Raw genomic sequence first — 22,830 nt, forward strand, 5'->3', positions numbered from 1 at the left:
TTTATCAAATGAGTGACAGGTTAACGAGTAATGATTATGTTTATGTAAGAAGGGTATGAGTCTGCATTCAAAAAGGAACCTCGACGTAAGGTGTGAAGAATCATATATCTTTGACGGGGAAAATGCATGTTTTCCTGTTGTATTTTTTTTCTTTTTTGAAATGCTTTTGGTCGTAGCAATGTCAGCCGACAGCAGGTGACGCTAATCGGACTACAAAGAGCTGGTAAATTCCACTCTCATTTGCGTTCTTGCATTTTTATTCTCTTTAATAAGAAATTAAATAAGTTTAATATCGCCCAGGTTGTATCAAGAACTACTCAAAAGAAGATAAGTAGTGTAGATATGGAAATTTGAATAAAGTTCTACCGTTCCAAAGTTTAATAAGGTAACTTTAAAACATAAAGACAAGCTATAGGTACACATAGAAAAATACGGTGTACATTCCTACCTTCCACTTTCTTTTACTAACGATCCGTTTTATAAAGAACATCAGACTTATTTTTTGTTGGGATAATTAACCTTTACAGTTACATATGGTTAATTGATCACCTTTCTAGTGCAGTCACACCTGTTGATCGCGTGTAAGGTTAAGTTGTCGATCTCTCAATTATTTGCTATAAACATGAGCTTTGCAAGCTGCAAGAATTGATCCGCGTAGCTAGACATTACCACAAAAACACCTGCATAGTACAATGTACGGAAGGATCAATTATTATACGATCAGACCTCACACATAATAAACAACCCAGTTTGTGCGTCGCATTAATTATACAAAAAACTGGACACGGTCGGCTTCAGTACGCACCGCCCTTTAAGTACCGATACCTTGCACGATCCACGTATTATTACCCACTTATTTTCATTGCCGCTCTTTATCGAAGCCTTATGCATGAGCATTATGCGCGTTATTATGAATGAATGTTCTCATTAATGAACCTTGCTTCCTTGCAGACTGTCCGTCGAACTCGACAACGATGTGCATCAAGGATGGCGCGACGTATCTGTGGCAGAGCGGCTACTCTTCTAACTATCTGCTGGTGGACGGTATAGGCCTCACCATGGTCGTGGTCGGCTGGTCGCTCGTCGGCTTCTATGGACTCAAGAGGGAGGAAAAGAAAGGATACGCTTACTGAGATTCATTTAATGTTTCATACAAAAAATATTGTTGTACAAAAGCTAAACATTTGAACTGTATACTTAACGGCAGAGTTATTTAATATAAAACAATTTATATTAACATTAAAAAAGAGTAAAGTATAGTTACTTAAAATTAATTAAATTGTTCCTATTTATATTTAAGAATATGTGTGAATTTGTCGAAACCTGCAAGGCTTTTAATGAAGATGACCGCGATAAATAACTAACAATATGGCTTTCATTTAATTCTCACGAACGCCTCTCGTGTCACAACAACATCAATAGACGGGCGTGCCCCTACTCCTCTTGATGACCATCAAGTACGCAATCAGATGCGCCACAAAGTACATTACAACAAGACACCCGCAGTTCCTGTAGAAGTTATCTTCATCGTATCCGAATCTCTTCAACACCTCAGGGCCAGTTCGGATACAGGGCATGCCAGGGATGTCAACGCAGTCGATTTTTTCAATGGAGTCCCATTGGAGGATGGAGATGGACTCGACGCCGTAGTAGAAGCCGGAGACGAAGCGCAGCCAGGAGAAGGCCGGCGGGATGCTGGCCAGGTTCAGGTAGATGCCCGAGAACATGGTGCCGATGAGGTCGAAGGGGACAGAGACCAGCGCCGCCGTCTCCATCTTGTCGAACACCGCTGACAGGAAGGAACCTGGAAGCGGGAAACAACATTTTTATGCATTGGTTTTCAAGGAAATCACATAAAATTCATCGTGTCAGTAGACAATCGAGTTTAGTAGATATTTGGTTAATTTGATAAGGTTCGTGAAATTATAGTTTACGAGTTCAACTATTAGATATGCGCAATTGAAATTGAGCGTTATATTCATCGGAACGAACCACACAATTTCGATGCCGTGGTTTACTAAAATTACCATGACGGCGCCCCATTCAAATTCAATGCGTAAAAAGATACCTATGGCTCTGTAGCTTACTATGTAATTACTGTACGAAGAGGAGCTAAGAATGCCGCGTTTGACTGGAGGCCAAAATGGCAAGGGCACCCGTGGACGCTCTGTCCAAACATGGCGCCGAAGCGTCGAAAACGAGCTGCGAGCCGCTGGACTAAGTTGGAGGACAAAAGTACCGCCTGCCGTTAGTGGAGACTTCTGGAGTGCCATAGGACTTCAGGGACTGACTGCAGGGACTAGGACTGCAGGGATTACCAAAGATGCCTTATATATACATCTATATCTGCAAAAATGCTGGTGCTAACTTGACAGAACTTACCGTAAGCATTAGCCCAGTTGGCGCAGAGGATGCAGACGAAGCAGAAGCCGAACCAGCCGGCGAACCCGCCGTGCAGGCCCGCCACGCCGAAGATCAGCGACGCGAACAGAGTCGGCTCGATGACCGCGCGCGGGATCTGGAAGTGGAGGGACAGGGTGGTTATACAGGGTATCCAAAAAACGCTGAAAAAATATTCTACTCCCGTAAAAAATCACGTGACCGACAATGTTAGTTACAGGTACGACAATGAACTATACAAGGTGTCCCAAAAGACGACATGCATTGGAGGGCTGATAGGCCACCTAATTTCCCTCGGCTGGTATTATTTAGACTAGCACAAATAGAGAGTCAGGGAGAAATATGGCAGCAGTCTATCACAAAGCAGTGGGCCCACAGAACGGAATTATACCGCAGGCAGGTGTCTCTGAACTGGCTCAAGTTCGTATAAGTGTGTCCCTACCGATATAACATTTATGAAGGGGTTGCCGGAGAAATGTTTATAATATAAATAATGTTTTTGATGATAAAAAATACTAAGGGTTTAAATTTTAGGTTTGTCATGGTATTACATAATAAGAGTATTATGTTGGTCATTTGTGATATTTATATTGCGCTAATTCATGGAGCAAAAATAAATGCAATGTTGGGTAATACTCTTTGGTTTTACTGTTAATTATCTACTTTAACATAATTATACTTACATAAAGCAATGGTACACTTCTTTGTTAACAGGTTTTAAATGACAATTCCATTTCATTAAATTGAAAAAACAATCATCTCTTTTACAAATTAGGCAAGTTATCTTTAATTGAGTCATTAACTATACTTGTTAGTGAATAAGCACCCGCAAGCGTAGCATAGTTAGCAACTACTTATGTGTGTAATCATTGTGTTATTATAATAAAGTGTCTATTCATTCAGTATCTAAAAGAATTTACCGCATTATTATAAACAGTTTTAAATTGCAGCTAGAACTTGGTGTAAATCAGTTAAGATTGCTTTTTTTTGTTAAGTACCTATGTTTAATTAATTTTGTTATAATGAATTAATAGAATATGATTTGCAATGTTATTTCTTGCAGTAAAAAGTTTAATGCAATAAAAATTACCAATCGAATTCTAACATGATGTGGATACACGCAAGGAGTTTCCATGAATGGTGTATAACCAGTCAGCGACTTACGCTAAGGGCATGTTTCACAATGTCTAGTTAATGGCTACCTGTCGGATAAAATACATGCTGTCACTCTATGTGATTATGTTTTAGACAGTGACAGCATGTATTTTATCCGACATGTAGCCACTAACCAGACATTGTGAAACAGGCGCTAAGTCTGTCTTTGTCATCGACACGCTAAGAAAAAGAACATTATTTATTACGGTCTCGGAATAACAACACTTACCCAAAATATCATCTTCGAGAGGTAATAAGGACCAGGCGAGTATAGCCCGCTAGCAGTCTCTCTGAGCAGAACGGGCATCTCGCTCGGGAACGTGATGAAGACGGCATAGATGAAGAGGAAGATGTCTTCAGTGATGGTGAGGTACAGGAGCCCCTCCACGTTCTGGATGTCGCGCTGGTCCAGCTGCTCGAAGTGCCCGATGTACGGGATCGAGATTATTAAGCCTACGAACTGGAAAAAATATTTGACGTTAGAAGAATACTCGGAGGCAGCTGATGTTTGGTTGTTTCGTATTTAAAATATAGCGTGTGTGTGCAATTGGTTATGTTATAGTGAACACACGGGTAGGTTAACTTCCCAGATAGTACTGTCGTACATAGATAAATAGAATACAGTTTATTTGTACAATTTTTTTTAGTAAAATTACCAAGTTGTAACTTAATTAGGGTGCAAAGGGCTGTCTTAAAAGCGATCTCTGCCAGACAAGCTTTGGATAGGTATATTTTGTTGGCTCATTTCTTTCTTTAGTTACTTACTTTAGTAAAATATCGCACATAATCAAAAGTTTTCCTTACCATTAATAAGAAGAATTCAGCTATCCATATCGTACTGTTGTGCTTCACTGACTGTATGTTCCTCCACATCAACCACCAGAATTGTACGAAGAAGTTTACTTTGACTCTGTAGAACACATATTATTCTGTTATTTATATGAAATTCATCAGTAAATATATATTAAATAATGTTTTAGGTCTTGACTAATTTAAATATTTATGTATGAAAGTAATTGAAATTAAATCATGGGGGCATAAAAAATATGAAAGTTTTAAAACAAGGAAAAGCAAGTCGTATATTTTATACTGTAGTTTATAGTTTATACGAGTATTCTACAAAAAAACTATTAAAAGACAGAAATGTATATAAAAAAAACAATTAACATGATACTTACAGAGTTAAATAGCGTTCGAAATATTCATTCTGAAAACAAAAAACCAATATGTAAATAAAGTCTGGTATAAAGCTTTTTACATTCACACGAGCTTAACAATTAGTCATGCTTTAACTCATCAAAGCTCACTTTGTAAAGCTCACAAAGCTTCGGGTAAGTCGTAATAAAGCAATTAAGTTTTTATTCTAAAGCCATAGAAACTTTCCTTTTAGGTTTGTTTCGAAATTCTTTTAAAATTGAATATACATTAACCCTATGGCCTTCAAGATCATAAACATAAATTTAACGTAAAATTTGATCTCACTATATCAAGGCCGCCTCGTTTGGGACTGGTTACATAACCACTCCATGCTGGGCCCCAAGTATTTAAGATCGTCGTTCAATCTTATCTTGTGTCATTGAGAATCTAATTAGAAACTTCTTTTTTTTCGTTAATCGTTAAAAATTTAATTTTGTCGGTGAACTATAATAATCATACCAACGGACTGGTTGACTACGTATGCCAAAAAATAATTTGTTGGGCGATTGTCAGCAACCATTGATTATAGATGCACCCTTTTACCAGCAGTGGTCGAAATATGGCCACCATATTCATTAACTATATAAAATATGCTAATAACGTAAGGTCTAAAAACCTTACAAATATGTTTACTTTCTACCATGGGTAGCTAGCTCACTAGCTGCTACGAATTTCTCTCTTTTTATGTCTTGATACATTATCATGTTTTATGCTAAGTGTATTTCTTACCTTACTATCGCCATTGCCGTTAAAATATTCAATCTCATCAGTGATGTTGCCGACGCGCGCCTCGATCTCGGCGGCCACGTCGGACCGCTGGTACTCGTCACAGATGCGGCGGATGCGCTCCCGGCTCTCGAACTCCTGGTCGATCTGCACTCCTAGTAGCGACACGAAGTACTCGGCTAAGTTGTAGCCTACAGGGCACTTGTAGTTCAGGCTGCAGGACAAAAAAAGAATGTAAGTAGGTATAGCTGAACATAAAAGAGTAGAGAATAATTGAGGGCGTGGCAATCTAAGAAAGTGGCCACACTATTATAGTTTAGAAAACGGATAAAAGTATCACGATACTTTAGCAGAAAAATCAAAACGAGAAATGTTTCAAATATTTACTAATTATAAAATGCCACTTTTTGGGGAGGTTTATGTTAAGAAAAGAAATTAGTAGGGGAGAGGGGGGCAGTCTTGAATGAATTTCATTAAATCAAATCAACTGTAACTTTTATTTCATTGTGTATTTCATAATGTTTTTTTGCACTGAAACACGTGTTGGTTATCCCATTATTTGTAATTACTATAGGAGAAAAGTGATAGTATCACACATCGATATTTTATTACAGTTTTTTCTTGCTCAGGAAAAAGTTCAAATGTGCCCCGGCAATTCTTCTAAAACTGTGTTTACCGATTTTCCTGCAACAAATTATTTAATTGGTCAGAAAAGCAGTGACTTGCAAATTATTATGTCTGGGGAATTTATACCGACTCTTACACTGAGTTGCAGAAAGGATCTTTAAGTTAATGTCGGCATTAAATGTATTGTTGCCTTGCTTTGACAGTATACGGACAGAAAGAGACAGACATAGATTTAATGTCCACATTAGCTTAAAGTACCTTTCTGCAACTCGGCATTACATATTCTTACACATATTTTTACAATAGGTACTCTAACACGAAGAGACCGACACACATAGACACCTACAGCTGTAAAACTTAACGATACCCTTTTTGAGTCGGGGGTTAGTAAAAAAGTATCTAGACCTGATGTTTTAACAACATTAGCATCCAGACCCTGATGTCATGTAACGTTTGACACTAGTATTTTCTAACCTCTATAAGAATAACAAATACACATTGAAAGGCATTCTATTACATCAAAATAGTACTTTTTTACAAGAAATATAAGCAATGTATGTTAATGGTTAGAAATTAAGTACCTACTCACCAGTATAAAACGCTGCTCTTTCATGAACATCGTATATATTGACTAATACTTCTACAGCCTCATTCTCCGCCAAACATCGTAGGTAAACGCTGTAAATCATCTGTCTAGCTTCGCTGCGAATGGTTTTATTCATTTTCACTTCGTGAACAAACTCAACAATCCACAAAACTCCAAAATTAAGCAAAATTCGATTTGTTTATACAGGAACAGGGCGAGTTTGACATTCAAACCATAGAAACAGACCACAAATCACAAGTTTTTTTTTATTGCCAGGTTTAAATCTGTTTAGTTCCAAAAACATTAATCTCTACTCTTTTGTGTTCAGCTATACACTACACTCACGAGCAATGACAACGTTCCACCTGCCATTGCCGTTTCATATGTCACTGGAACTTTTTTATTGCTCGTGAGTGTATAATGCAGCCAATGGACTCATAGTTCTTGGAATGGAAGCTGAATATTTTATTCGTTCTTTCGATGCTATAAAAAGTTAACTTGTAGGTTGCTCGGACATCTCAATTTGTGAACAGGATCTAGAATCGTATGGAATCTAAAACGCTTCAAACCTACAATAATGTTAAAACAACAGAGAGAAAAAAGATGATTTTTTGTCGTGAAGCAATTATGTCTCGTTCGAAAAGAAACAAAAAGTAGTAAGTTAGCTACAGGTACATGTGCGAGCGTGCGACGTAAGTTACATAACGAACGCAGCGGGCTCAGGGACAAAAAGGTAGAACAAAAAAACTAAGTGTGCTTTTGTGTAGCAGTGAATTGTGGAGGCTCCGTCCGATTATGGACCTGCGATTTTATTTGTACCTTTATAAAGCCTCCGAAAATGCAATTAAGTTCGTGAGGAAGCTGTAAACGGGGCGTAAAGTTTATTTAAATGCAGTTTTATGAAGCGGTTTTCTTTTCTCAAAATATTTATGACTTGGGTAATGTTCGAAGTTTATCAGTAAAATTTTGTTATGAATATTTATGCAGATTTCAGCACTATTATACCTACCGACGTATAAGTAATATAATATAATAGTACCAGTTTGTGTGATATTTGGCTTGGATCGATCACTGCCTACATTCTATCCTGTATAGGTGAGCTCATAAAGTAGTCATGAATTTTATAAAATAAAAACTTTATGTTTTTAAATAATATAAGTCGATAAGTACTTTAAGCAGGTACCTAGTAGGTATAAATATATGTATATTCATTAAAATAGCTTAAAGCATCATCAGTCAATTAATGTCGGTAAAAAATAGTGATAATGTCCACGTTTGCCTATTCCCATCGTAAAATTAAGCATTCTATTACTTCGAAACTTGTAAGACAACTGCAATTTCTATTTAGTTTATTTCGGTTGGGTCACCATAAAAGTCTTTAAAATACTTATTAGCCGCCGACTTTCGTATTAGATTATAATCTAGAAAGAGAAATGCTAATTTTATCACTAATTACCTAGTGCAGATCGCGATAAGGATAACATAGTGTGTGAACGAACGCCTCCCAGGCTCTCAGTCTAAGCTTATTGGCTAACACTGTTTAATATTAGATTGATGACCACAGCCTTAATTATATGATCAAATCGTCCACCTGCTAGACACACTACATTTTTATCCAACAAAATGTCAACATCGAATTCCCATCGTAAAATTAAGCATTCTATAGATCGAGAACTTGTAAAACACTGCAATTTCTATTCATTTCATTTGGGGCGAGTCGCCATAAACTGATAAGCTTCCGTCTTTTGTGGGTAGATAAAGATCTATCAGCTAGATAAAATCATCAAGAAAATCTAAATTTCATCTCTTATCTGATGCATATCGCGAAAAAGATATCGTAATGATATACAAAACATCTTTCAGATTGTGAGAACTTCAGGCCTTGTTTATCTAAAGCTTGTTTATAATTTTTAACATAATAAGTAATAAAATTTTACCACACGCTTATTTGACGCATCAAGTAGGTCGCAGCGAAATGCAACCGAGAAAAACAAAAGACAACACAGCTGGCAACCCACAAAAACAAAAGATAACACAGCCGGCAACCCAGAAAAACAAAACACTGCACTTACGAGGCGAAGAACACATCGGCCTGCTCAATAGTTCCATGGAAGGCGGTCCTTCCAGCGGCCAGCAACACGACCTCGTGGAACTGCTCGAAGACGCCCGAGGCGGGCTGGTGCACGGAGCAGATGACCAGCTTCCCGCCAGCGGCCAGCCCCCGCAGCCGCGACACCACGGCGCTGGCCGCCCAGGAGTCCAGCCCGGTGGTCGGCTCGTCGCAGAACAGGATCGGAGGGTCGTTCAGCAGCTGGAGTGAGGGGAGAGGTTAGTGGTGATGCTTTTGTTGTTGGAAATGTTGTTGCTCAAGTTTAGTGTTATGATAGTCGGAATGGTAAGTTTAAATACTGAATATTGGTCTATAAATGTTTTGGATGAACATTTACTTTCATATAGGTCAAAACACTAAGGGTCTGTTTCACAATGTCTGGTTAGTGGCTACCTGACGGATAAAATACATGCTGTCACTCTCTGTTATTATTTTTTAGACAGTGACAGCGACTAACGAGTAGCGACTAACCAGACATTGTGAAACAGGGGCTAAATACGGTATCGTTTACAAACGTGTATGTATTTCGAAACATTTGTAAGAATGCTCATAACAACCCATTTTGTCCCCACTGCTGGGGCGAGATGGAACGGTTTATTGCAATCGAATTTATTATGACCGACTAAAAAAAGTTTCAATTCTCCTTCATATAACCTCAACCAACTCTCACCTGAACAGCCAGCGCGACCCTCTTCCTCTCGCCCCCCGACAGGCTCTTGAGCTTGGTCCTCGTGCAGTTGGAGACGCCCAGCTCATTCAATAGCTGGGCCACTCGGCGTGTGCGCACCGCGCTGTTGCAGCGCCGGTCCATCATGAGGCGAGCCTGGGGATAGGGGCTGGTTAGAGCAGGATGTAAAGGTCACAGCACACATATCAACTGGAAAAGCGATCGTAGCCGTATCAACTCGAGCTGTTCTGTATTTTTTCTATGAAACTCCCTTCTGCATTGCATAGTTATGGGAATCGTAACGTAAAAATATAGTTTAGAAGGATGGACTGGGTTGCACTTTAACCAGGGACACACTGTATTGACGCTAATCTGACTGGCTATATAACCATGTGCATTATGAACCATGGCGTTATCTAAGCGGCTCATAGGCTGAGTAAATAAACAAAATGTACCTATGTGCTCGAACAGCGCCGGTCCATCATGAGCCGGGACTGGGGACGGGGACTGGTCAGAGCAGGATACAAAGGTTCACGGTGCAGTTATGGCATGCAGGGCACACATGGTGTTGCAAAAAGGGGTATACGTATACTAAGCCGAAAACGGGTCACGCAGGGGGTACTTAATTTTAAAAAACTTATGATTTACACGTTTTGAAAATTTACGAGAAAAAAAAATCATAGTAATTTTGTTGGTCATGTTATTTTTGTACTATGGAGATCGGGGAGTTTCGGAAATTCGCAAAAATCCTACCTATAGATATATATTTATTATTTAGACGAGATAGCCTTACGTACTTTTCGTTTTTTAAAACTTCAAGAGCTAATTTTAAACTTTATAAGTATTTTTCTACTGTGCCTGATATAGGAATATGAATAAAACGATTATACCGGGTACTTTTATACATTCCATTTCAAGTATACAATTAAAACATAAAAGTTTAATGTTGCTACTTTATTACTATAGGTACTTATATGTGTATTATAGTCCGAAGCTCAGTTTATAAACGCACATAAGTAAGGCGCCAATAACTGAGGAATGAGGTGGCATACTATTGAGGAATTACAATTTTAACCTACTTGAGGCACAGATTCAATTTTAATAGTAGTTACTACGTACCTAACTGATACAGGTTAACTGGTAGAGAGTGCTTCTAGCATTAAGTTCGCCTTTGTACCAATTTACTTTGTGCAATAAAGAATTTAATAATAATAACTAAGGTTTAATATAGCTTACTGTTTAGCATGGCTTGGCATGGCAGAGCTGGGCGTCCCACTCTATGTTTGCCTGTAGATAGTTTACACTCGAGACATGATCATCAACTGGTTATCAGTTCCTCGGCTGATTTTGCCGGCCAACTGCGACTTCAGCTTGAAGTTTTTAAGCTATCCAGTATGCATAATGCATTGAAGTATAATGTACTAGTGTACTATTAGTTCAATGGCATTATGTTATTATTTATATACCTATAAAGGTATTATTTATGCTATAGTGACCTTTAATATTATGCATTTAAATAAATCGTTTCCGTGCGTGTGATCCTGCAGACAAATCGAATTTCTAACGATATTGAAACTATTCAATGGCTGAGCGAATTAAATTCCTTGACTGTGCTACATAATGTCAATTTGCGTAAAGTTGACCATAACTTTATAAATTGTATGTTTTTGCATAGATCATGGTAATTATTGTGGCTGGCTGCGTGGTGGTTCTATGAGACTAGCAACATTGTAAGAAATAACTTGAATGCGATTACCTACGTAGGTGCATACTTGATTGACCATTGAGTAGGATAAAATAGAATTAATTCAGCATTCATAAACTAAACGAACTCAGATTTATAACTGCATAAAGCTATTCTAGCTAAGCTATTCTAGTTTTTTTGAAATATGTATCTATCGTGCCCGCCTAGTCCTATCTTAACTTATTCAAATTTTATTGACGTTCCAAATACAAAAATGTTTAAGAATTTTCATCGTATAATATTATCATTCTGTCTGATGGGTTATGGTTAATAATTTAGAACGTGTTCTTAACTTAGCGAATATATGAATATAGCAGTGTATTATTTTACAAAAATGATATAATTTAATGAGTTTAATTTAGTGCCACCAATTTTGTCACCTTTGTTTTTTAACACGTTTATTGATACTGATGATTTAGTTTTTCGTGTGAAACATATCACCACTCCATTATTATACTTAACTGCTACTTATATCTTACTAGTTAAACTTAGGGGTTGTGGATTTTAAGCGGAGTAATACCTATATGTATAATAATCATAAATGCATGAAACTCGTAATCTATATTTCCAATAAACAATATGGTTAACTGTTACCAGAAGGTTCCACTGAATCCATATTTATTCAGCTCACGGGACAGCTGACAGTTAATTAGGACATTCTTCGAACACTTTCGCCAAAACAAAGACGGTGAAAAAGCTCGTTATATCGAGCGGCGTCTCGGCTGCCTTTATCAATTGGGGGCTATTCTTCAAACTATTTTAACCTTTTATTCACAGCCAAATAACCAACGGACGTTTCACCCAAATAATTTTTCGTCCAATGAATGTTTCGCCCACAAATTAGTAGGTAGGTACGTAGTTTATGAGCGAGACATTAATTGGTCAATCAACTGCAGATGAATCGTCAGACCGAAAAAGATGGATCTTATCTAATCCGTGATCTCTGAGGTCGATTCTTATTTTACTTTGAAAATTAAACCATATTTGGCACAGAAAGATGTGACATAATGGTGATACTGATAAGCATTGAGAATAGCCCTTGTAAGTCAGCCCAATACTACTGGTTCTACAAACAATGGGGTATAGCGCTGCGGGGGGCTTTTGTGTTTATTTATTAACACTCATCCGAGACAGGGATTGTATTATGTTAATATCCGCCGAATGGATTTATGAATGTACCTACTAATTGACTGAAACTCTGAAAAAAAACTCTGATATTTTTTTATATAAGATTGTTATTGCTATGAATTATCAACACTTAGTCTTAGCAAGAAAGTTCACTTGGTTACTTGGTGGTTTCTATTTGATATATTATGTAAGTAATGTGTTACGGATAGATAGGTAGTCAATAGAGGGACAACTCAGCTATTTTATTGCTAGTAAATACCTATCATATCTACACTACAATCCTAACTAATATTATAAATGCGAAAGTAACTGAGTCTGTCTGTCTGTCTGTCTGTCCGTTACTCTTTCACGCCAAAACTACTGAACGGATTGGGATGAAATTTGTATATATACGGTCTAGACCCTGGGAAAGAACATAGGCTACTTTTTATCCCGGAATTCCCACGGGAAAACTTTTTAAGGCGAAGCGAAGCGCGCGGGAATAGCTAGTAATTAATAATCCATATCCAACTTACTTCGTCATTTTGGTAACAATTACTAGAACTAAACAATGGTTTTTTAACGAGATGAAAGGATTAACCAGTCAGATTATCACACAAAATGACACACTAGTGATGAAACATCCACTTAAAGTGCATTGCTCCAGTCGTGTGACAACAACGTCGTAAAGGTAAATTCCACGCAGGAGAGAGTGCAAAACTTATATTGCAAAAATATTCGAAAAAATGCTTGAAAATTGTGACATACGATGTTATGATTCCCACGATTGCTGCGCACTGGCTACTCATAATAATTTAGCAAAGAATAATATATTCGCTATTTAATTAAAAGAAGCAATTTTGGAGGCGTTTATCAGTTTTATTGAATTTTATCTGCGGAAATGGTCGCTTACTTAATGTAAAGGTTTCATCGCAGCTTAATTTATTACCGATACTTAATTAAATTATTCATAAAAGCATAGCGTTTAATGCGTTTCGGTGATATTTCAAGCCATCAGGGTATATCATAAGGTTATCTATGCAGAAATCTGTTTTTTTGGAAATTTAGGATGCTTTATTATCTTGTTTAATGTTCACTTAAAGCATGTTTTACAAGCAATTTGACAAGATATCAAATATCATATTATCAATTTTGAAAGTAGGTAACTGAATATGAATCTAAAAGTATATCTAAATTACCCTGGCATGCAAAAATATTATCTAGAAACAATAATTTATTGCTATATTTGGTCCTTATGTTTGGAGTTTCAACTCCATATTGTTGAAATCATCAAACGGATTTTTATGCGTAGCTTTAACTGTTACAAAATGTCGAAAATGTACCTTATTTCCAAAACTAGTAAAACATAAGTAAGTACTACTACACCGAATCATACAAAACCTGGATTGGTTTTACAATACCTATAAGTTAATTAAATTACTGGCTGTTATCAACTACGCTTTAAAAACCCGTGGGAATTCCATGATAAATATAAACATATTATGCAGGGTAAAAACTTCCTGCACACAAAATTTTAAGAAAATCCGTTCACTTTAAGCAGCAACATACTTAAACAAACTTTCGCCTAATCTATAGTATGACAAAAAATCCTCACCATAAACTCCATATGCTCATTAACCGTTAAGTCCTCCACGGCCAGGTCCTCCTGCGGCACGAAGCCCGAGATCCTGGCGATCAGGTCGGCCCCCGCCAGCCGTCCGTTCAGCATCAGGTAGCCGGTCATGGCGCTCTTGTCGCGCCGGCTGATGGCGGCCAGGAGGGTCGTCTTGCCGGCTCCACTGCGGGGTGAGGGGTCGTTAGGTACCGTTGGCAAAAGTGAAATTATGTACATAATCTACATGACGACCGAATGGCGTAGTGGTTAGTGACCCTGACTACTGAGCCGATGGTCCCGGGTTCGATTCCCGGCTGGGGCAGATATTTGTTTAAACAAAGATATTTGTTCTCAGGTCTTGGATGTGCCCGTAAAATGGCAATAGGCCCGCCCCCTATTACATTGGGACTAACATAACACTCTGGCGAAAAGTGGGTGCAGCAATACACCTCTGCCTACCCGGCAAGGGAGTACATTAGTACAAGGCGTGAGTGCGTGTTTTTTTTTATCTACATGGTGGCATTACTTTTATTTAATGTCTGTTTTTTGATCTCAGATACTAAATTGATAGATTCTGAATGATTCATCAACAGTCGATTGTCCCACGATTAAGTGACGTATCGTTCTATTGGCGGAGCAATCGACTGTTGATGAACCGTTCAAAATTTGACAATTTGGTATCTGAGATCAAAAAACAGTATTTACTGCTTAACTTACCACAGTGGTTAGGTTACATGAAAAATACTTAGTACTGAGTAATAGACCTTGTTTAAATATGTATACTCGTACCTATTGATATAAGATCAATCTTTCATATTTAAGAGTTTCTCCAGTAAAATATCTACGTATAGCTTTTATAGACTAACATTTCTACCAGTCTTTGCAACCGTAACCTTTCTAATGAGAAAATACCGTATATGGCGTAATAACGCCTACAGGTACTACCTATTATGGATTGTCTATGGTAATTGACCTTAAGTTTCTTTCATTTGTGCAAGTAAATAAACTAATTAGAAGTATTAATTACACCGTTTTTTTCTACGTACGTACTTACAAGTAGTTGTACAAGAATGCACCTAATAAATTAACATTTCATTTTAATGCAACATGACACTCCTCACACCGGTCTTGAAAATTGATTAGAACCCGTTATTTAATAATAATTACTTAGTACTTACGAAATGAGGACGACACTCGATAAAAATGACAAAATGTTTGCTGATTTTTAAAGCATAGGTTTTTTCCATATAAAAGAGTTCAACGATCGCGTAGAACTTACATTTTCAAAAGCAAAGCTTCCAATCATAAAGGTACGATTGTTCATAATACTACTTAATTTACTGATAATAGTACATACCTAATGTGTGTTTTGTATTTCAAATATAGAATTCGATGCTAAAGTTGCAGAAACTAATTTAGGCAATAAAAGTTTCTTCGACAACATTATTTTTAACATAATATGAACTCATAAAAATTCAATGAAAATCATTAAAATATGAAGATTTATAGTTGTATTGTATTACACATTATGTGTAATCTCGTTGAAACAACAAATTAGGCATTAGTCCGAATTTGATTATTAAGAGTCTAGCTTTTCTACCCGAACTTGGTATCGGCTTTAAATAGTTTCTATTAGGAATTTTGGAATAAAAAAATCAACAGCAAAAAGCGGGTGGCTTTCATGCCACCTCAGACTACCCCTTCGGAGATCATAAATGTATTTATGCAGGTCCTATTCTCTCAAATAAATATAAATATAAACACTCACACCTTGTACTAATGTACTACCTTGCGGGGTAGGCAGAGGTGCATTGCTGCACCCACTTTTCGCCAGTGTTTATGTTAGTCCCAATGTAATAGGGGGCGGGCCTATTCTCTCAATACACGTGGAATACACACACACATACATCTGAATGGGTCATAACGTTATAGAGGAGTTTTTATAACGCATCTTCTCTAAGAAGATATACTGTGTAGATAAGCACATTCGGGTTTAAGTGATTAATTTTATGGTCAAATGAGTTTGGATCTTCACCCACCTTGAACCCATTAGCGCGACGAGGCTGCCGGATGACACGGACCCATTCACTGAAACAAATAATTATCAGTCAGTTATTTTTGTTTTAAATTGATGTTAGTAAAAAACTCTTATATTATTTCATATTAGGTATTTCAATATTTTCAATACTTTTTACGCCCTCTTCATTTACCTCCACCCAAAGGTTGTTTGATAAGGCCTCCTATTTTGTAATGACACAACCACAACTATGTAAAATAGTAACGAATAGACTCTGTGTTCGGTACATCCACTTTAGGTGTATTTTATTAATTTGTTTAGAGTGCTCTATTACTGCCCCGAGGATAAGCTAAAAATAAATTCAATATTGGAGGTATCATCGTCATCATCATCAACACATAGCCATTCGTGGCTGGACATCGCCTCACCAGAGGAGGTATAACTAAGTTTAGTAGAAAGTCAAGTCAACCGGTCTTTCTACAAAATTACGGCAAACTTCTAACATTCTACTACCTGTTTGTTTAATTTGAATTATTTTGTAGTTAAATATGTATCTCAAGTTGTCAATAAGGTAAAGTTTGGTAACGTGGCCCTACGAAAACCTGATTCGATGTAAACCATTACGAAATTGTTTTTTTAGTTTGTAGGTTAACTTTGGAATTTCGGTAAAACGAGATCGTTAATGAAAATATGCAGCAGTTTAGTTAATTTAAAAATTATTCGAGGTTGATGACTTGATGACCATCCTGATACCAATAATTTAATAAATAGCCAGTTACGTAGGTACTTGATAAACGTATTATATGTATTACATATCGATGTTAAAAACGCTTGTTTTATTACAAGAACGTACTGTTCTTGTGTGTTATTGAATGAGAGCTTCAACTTGAGTAACGAAAAATTCTACATTTCAAATACCTACTGGGCTACTACCATAGCCACGGGTCATAGTCATATTATACGGGGGTTATTTATCTACATTGTACATTTCGTACAAAGTACCTAAAACATTTTATTTTTAGTTATTATTTCTCTAGTTACTATCACATATATTTTTCTGTGAAAACCATAAAATAGTAAAAAACCCAGTTAATTGAAAGTCTACTTTATGCGCAGGCTATCAACCAGTGGTCAGTATGGCTAGTATGATGAAGCAGCGTGCATTAAATACTTTTCTATATGCTTAAACATCTTCTTACCTCCATGTAACACCTTCACTTCTTCATACGTAGGCGAGCTCCATATACTAGTCTGGTGTTTCTTCTTCCTGTAGACGCAGAGGTCCTTCCACGCCAGCGTGAGGTTCTCGGGCCCGTCGGTGGCGGTCTCGAGCTGGTCATCGTCCACCCAGTTCACCACGGCCCCTGTCAGCAAGTTGCGAGTGGGTATCTTGAGGCCTAGGTCCGTCATTGTGGGACTGGAGCTTTCACGTCATTTGCACTGCGGGGGAAATCAGAGGGTTAGAGAGTATTTCTTGAGTAAAAGCATGATGGATCCTCATCATCAGTTGAGTTATGTTTATTGGTTTTTTGTTGTGAAACGAGGTGGATTCATCAGTACATCATACTACTGTCGCTCTTTCAAACAGCGTCATAACATTTTTCCCTCACCTAGTTACTATTGTCAAGAACTCTTCTGGATAACACGTATACCCTATATATTTGTAACTGCATAATTATTTCTGCATATTTAAGTGAGCTTACGTACAATGATCTGTGGTAGACCCACTACGCTCTACATTTAATTTACAATAAAGCTGCGGCTATATCCAGAATTATTTGATCTAGTATGGCACCACCGCTCACTTGACCACAACTATCAATATCACCTTATCATAATATCATTTTACTTCAAGGCTAGATAACTACGATGATGAAATAAAATTCATAAGTAATAGAAATTGTTAAAAAGCAGATTTATTATGAGGCCCTTTGTCCAGTTTTATTTTGTACAAATTTAAACAAGCACGTATCGACGGTAATTTTGCTAATCAAAGCGCTAGAAACGGACAATTAGTCGATCCCTACTTTAAAACCTTAAACTAATTATTTAAACTAACCGTCAATGTGATGGAAGCATTCTCTTCATCCCGCGAAAAGGGCGAGCACATGGGTGTGATAGTACATCGGATACTTAAATAAATATATACGGAGTCCTTAAATAAATATGTCTCTCCATCCTGTTCAACTATGAATAATAATATGAAGAATGTTAGAAAACATACTATATTATAATATACAACTGTTTAGAAAAAAATACATACAATAAAGTGTCGCAGCTCAAACTACGAGTACCTAGCAACTATCGACGTCTGAAAGCCAAAATGCATTGACAAAAATAGTATTGTCCATGAACTCCAAGACTCAATCAACTATTGCTCGGAGTGTTAGCTATAAGGACCGTCTTCCGGTACATATATTGAACCACCAATTGGGTGACTTTGACTTCCTTTTATAGGTTTTGAATCTCATCGCGAACGCCAAGTCGATAGATACTAGAATAATTATGGTTTTTTTTTTGGGTTACATCCAGTTTTTGTCAGCAAATTATGATTTGATTTTACTAGTAAAAACCATCGTAAAACAAAAAACAACTACTAGATTTGATTTACTTTTCATTTGGTCAGTCATCAAAAACGTATTAACATAATCTATTCGGCGTGTGTGTGTTGGATGGAAAGAGGTAGTCCGCTCTAGCTGCTTTCCCCCTCGGGGTAGACACTGGGAAACCTTGACTTTACTGTCGCGCAAGCGTTAAGTTAATAGGAATAAGGTTCATAGTTATATAAGCACGTCTAATATATCGATGCACGTCATCGATATAGGGTATCACATTACTGAATGTAGGAAGTGTGCCCACATTCTAGTGATTCTCTAGAAATGGTTGGTTGTTTCTAGTTAGAGAAGAAATACCATCATACGGATCACCGGCCACCCTATATCTACCTTGACATTACTCGCCGAGCCGCTACGCTGAGCGCGTGTCTAAATTATGATACGTATTTTTTTCCCTTAATGAACACATTGACCGACAGTAAACGCATATAGCCGTCACGATGAAAAGCTATTGTTTTTTAATTATGCTTTTCTTCAATGTGTTAATTGATGTGTTATGGGTTTTAAGCACAGATGACTCTGAAACCTAACTAACAAACAACTCTATGTAAAAATAGAATTCTGTCTCAAATTTCTAAACAGGAATTGATTTGGTTGAGTCTTATTTGAAATAAAACTTATTTTATTCAACACTAACCAGCTAAAGCCGGTTTCCAAAGGTAATTGAATACACATGTCGAGATTTACATGTTTAGCGCTGGCCTGCGTACGGCGATACTCTTATCCGTAATGTCTATTAATGGTAATGCACTATAGGAGTCTGGCCCGTCCGCTATTCTCATTAAAATACAATATGCCGCGACATATCTTTAGGTAGGTACTACTATGTAGTAGCATATTATTCAATAAATTTGCCCTCAATGAGGCATTCTCACTATGATTTCGTTCTTCATACCTTCAACGAGTTCAACGTTGAAAGACCGAAACTAAAAACAGGTATCGCAGTATATTTTTTTCATATACATACATAGGATAGTTGTAGGAAGATAGGTATTAATTTTATTATTATCATAACTCTATCTAGTTGCATCAAACTTAACAATTGCATGCCAGGCTCCCGTTCGTAAAAAGAACATGATAGAGTGACCCATAAAAACTTTAATTATAGCTATAGTATGATCTCTAACAACATCAGTCTCCAAATAATTATCCTACTCTTTCCTTATATTATTAGCTTAGAGCCATTCAGTAATTTTCTCCGCGCCCTTCAAGACTTTTTCCTTTAGATTGGTACTCATGTAACCCGAAATTAAACGGTTCATAGTGGATTGACCCATGAGCAGAGCTAACCCACATATAATGTTTTATCTAAAGAACTTTTGGCTACAATTCATACAACTTTGAGCGACAAAGTGGCGCGAAAATCTGTATCTTGCACATAGGCGCGCTTATGTAACCAACTACCTAATGGCTAGAAGTGAAGCGACTTTAGTACCATGCTTATATAGTTATTATAGCTTACCTACATACCATGCTTAGCTAATAAACAATCTCCAGTAGCTTAGATACCGAGATGATTTCCGTCAGTGTTGCTATGACAGTGATGTTGATTCTGAAGGCAGAAATTCTAATTTTAACGCTGTCAAACTAAAAAAAATTGCTAGCATAAAATGACATTTACGGAAACAATCATAGAGTCGAATTTTAAACAAAGAAATTAAGGTTTTGACAGCATTAAAATTAGAATTTCCGCCTTCAGAATCGGCATCAATATCTCACTTGAGAAAATCTACCAAAGATTTACGTGTGTCTAGATCCGTTTGTGATTGATAAGACCATAATAACCTATATATATATATAACAACCTATGTATTAATTAGAATTCTAAATGCATATATGTAGGTATTTTTATTTTTATTATTGCTTATAATTTTATTAAGTAGTTGATGCCAACACGTCTAGTTTTTCCACTTACTAAATCACATTCCTAATTAGTTACGTAAACATACATATACCTAAAATAAGTGTCGTCACAGAACCGCAACGATTTTAATGTGATTTTGATCCATTGTACCTAATTACTGGTATATGGATTTATAAATATATTTTTTGTAATTATGTACCTGCTTTTTGCACCTCTAATCTATTTTCCTAACTATGCATAGGATGTATCTATGTTTGTGAGGTGACTTGGAGGCTCTCGTACAACTTACTGGTTTATGACATTTAAAGATGGCCTTAAGATGAATTAATATTATGTCCGGCTATATCTGTCGACTAGGCCTAAACCCTTCCTTTATTGGAAGAAGACCCGTGCCCCAGCGGTGGGGACGTGATGGGTCGCGCGATGATGATATCTGGCGAAGACCCTATAACTAAACAGGGAAACATCAACTTTACTCATATTTTTAGCATTTATACAGCATTACGGCTTAAAGCTCTACGAAAGCTTTCTTACTTTATGCAGCCTTGGAGTGGAGATTCACAACTAAGCTCCAGTTATAGGAGCTGTGGAAAGCTACAAATAAATACTATATTAGTATACCAATACTGTATACCAAGAACTTGCTGATCCCATCCAGTGGCAAATAATAAAGTACCACACTTGGGCCAATTCACGCCCATACTGTTTGACGTCACACCTTCGTCACACGTATTAAAATGTATCTCTACATTCTTATTATTCCATCCTTCTCTCTGCATAACGCAAAGGTGCAACCCTCTGGACCGACGGCATTAGATAGACTAGGTAGCAATAGTGGTTGGATGGGGAAGGTCGAAGACAGAGTGTTATTGTGGCTTCTTGGAAGAGGCGTATCTAGCAATAGACCATTTAATTCAACAGCATGCTAGAACTGAGTGCACCATACATGCATTCTGAGTTCTGAAATCGATTTGTGATTACGTACTGTGAATAGCATGCACTATTCAATATGTGATAGGAAGGTGTGCTCCACTTTATATTTAATCATAATGGGTATTTAGTTGCTTGCAAAATATCTTCGTTAATTCTTATGCTTATAAAGAAGCTGCATTGTTTGAAATTTAAATTAATGTAATGAATGGGAGACGCTTATCTTCTGTTATCAGTTATCTCTCTGTACGTAGACATCTGTAGTTGGTATCTACTTATACATATACTTATTGTACATGTGTTAGTCGTAGTTATTCCTAATATTTACTTATTTATGTTTACGCTATATGTACGGTTAATGCTCTACATTTTCTAACCTAACCCGCTGCCTCTCTAAACGTATAGTTACATTAATACATAAAATTGTGCAAGATAAACCTGAGTTTAAGTTGACCGAAATGAGTATCTTATATACTTACCTGTTAGTAGCAGATTTAGAACAAAAACGGCTTTGGTTTTTAAAGTTTCACAAAGCTGAAACCATAGAGCGGTAGAGGCGGCGTGTAGCCGGCGCGGCGTGGTGAGTTCACATTCGTAGAAGGTAGTAGGTATGGTATACACGAGTTATTAACCGTGCAGGACTAATTGGACCACATGGCATTAATATACAAATTTCATGACTCGGTCCATCATTACTTTTTACTAACGCACCTTTAGAGATAGTATAGTTAGTTAAAAACTTACCCAAAAACACCGGTAAAAAAAATATTCCGATTTCCTCCAAATTCCGAGCTTATGGCACTATTCCCACTGGACACTCAATTGAAAAATCACTTTGTACAGTCAGAGCTTTAGTTGGATTAGGAACGAGAGGTACAGTTGGGTTCAAAATAGTTTGGGAGGAGCACACGGCTGCGCGGGAAGAGCGCTACGCGGCCACTGCTGAATGAAGTAAAGTTGTAGACGACCGACCGCTCCGTACAATGAAGGAATTCGATTAATTAGATGGGAACTTAAGTTTAGAAGCTTCATATTCTTTCTCTTCAATCCTATGAAAAGTTTTTGGTTGTTTTGTTTGGAGTGTAGAAAAAATTAACATTACTCAATCACACATCACTCTATTGTAAACACTACAGTAGAATCGGACAATTGTAGCTACTTATGGAACATTATTTTCATGTTTTCCTTCTGTAATGTGCACTAGAATTAGGAAGTGTAAAACGGAGATATACTACACAACAAAGCCCGTGAATGCCTTATTTATATGTACTTACAGCAAAGAAAGAAGAGAAAAATACTTAACACCAGAATGCCCTATACAACGTCTTCTCTCCGTGCATCCAAAGTTGTCTGGAAGATATGACCGCCATTTGTATTTTTTTTATGTTTGTGCATGATCCTTTATATTTTTCCTTTACTTATTATACTTACAGTAAGTAGGTTATATACGTTACACCTACACCGTTGTAT

General features: G+C 37.1%; 2 protein-coding genes across 2 annotated transcripts in view; one reads left to right on the forward strand and one right to left on the reverse strand.

Annotated features, from left to right (window-relative positions):
* The window catches only part of LOC105385481 (protein white), a 19,317-nt gene extending 17,950 nt beyond the window's left edge, over window positions 1-1,367 (forward strand). Inside the window, exon 12 of the mRNA XM_011555870.3 lies at window positions 952-1,367. Within this exon, the coding sequence (XP_011554172.3) occupies window positions 952-1,133 (182 nt within the window). The 3' untranslated portion in view covers window positions 1,134-1,367. The remainder of the gene's footprint in view (window positions 1-951) is intronic.
* LOC105385483 (protein scarlet) lies at window positions 1,127-22,315 on the reverse strand. The gene is made up of 12 exons (XM_048632798.1): window positions 22,105-22,315; window positions 17,151-17,391; window positions 15,974-16,022; window positions 13,935-14,118; window positions 9,472-9,624; window positions 8,764-9,002; window positions 5,482-5,692; window positions 4,734-4,762; window positions 4,360-4,465; window positions 3,785-4,015; window positions 2,383-2,518; window positions 1,127-1,804 (listed from the first exon to the last, which is right to left on the reverse strand). The coding sequence occupies exons 2-12, from the start codon at window positions 17,359-17,361 to the stop codon at window positions 1,416-1,418; spliced, it is 1,938 nt and encodes a 645-aa protein (XP_048488755.1). The 5' UTR covers window positions 17,362-17,391; window positions 22,105-22,315; the 3' UTR covers window positions 1,127-1,415.
* Between the last annotated feature and the right edge of the window lie 515 nt (window positions 22,316-22,830).

This window comes from Plutella xylostella, chromosome 5 (genome assembly GCF_932276165.1).
Source record: "Plutella xylostella chromosome 5, ilPluXylo3.1, whole genome shotgun sequence".
NCBI classification, from domain to species: domain Eukaryota; kingdom Metazoa; phylum Arthropoda; class Insecta; order Lepidoptera; family Plutellidae; genus Plutella; species Plutella xylostella.

Bases quoted from the DNA above. Each gene is read 5' to 3' on its own strand.
- LOC105385483 (XM_048632798.1), bottom strand. From the start codon at position 17,361: ATGACGGACCTAGGCCTCAAGATACCCACTCGCAACTTGCTGACAGGG. The intron at 14,119-15,973 runs GTGGGTGAAGAT...CTCACCCCGCAG, and splicing joins GTCGCGCTAATGGGTTCAAG to TGGAGCCGGCAAGACGACCC. The intron at 4,016-4,359 runs GTAAGGAAAACT...TATTTTTTCCAG, and splicing joins CTGAATTCTTCTTATTAATG to TTCGTAGGCTTAATAATCTC.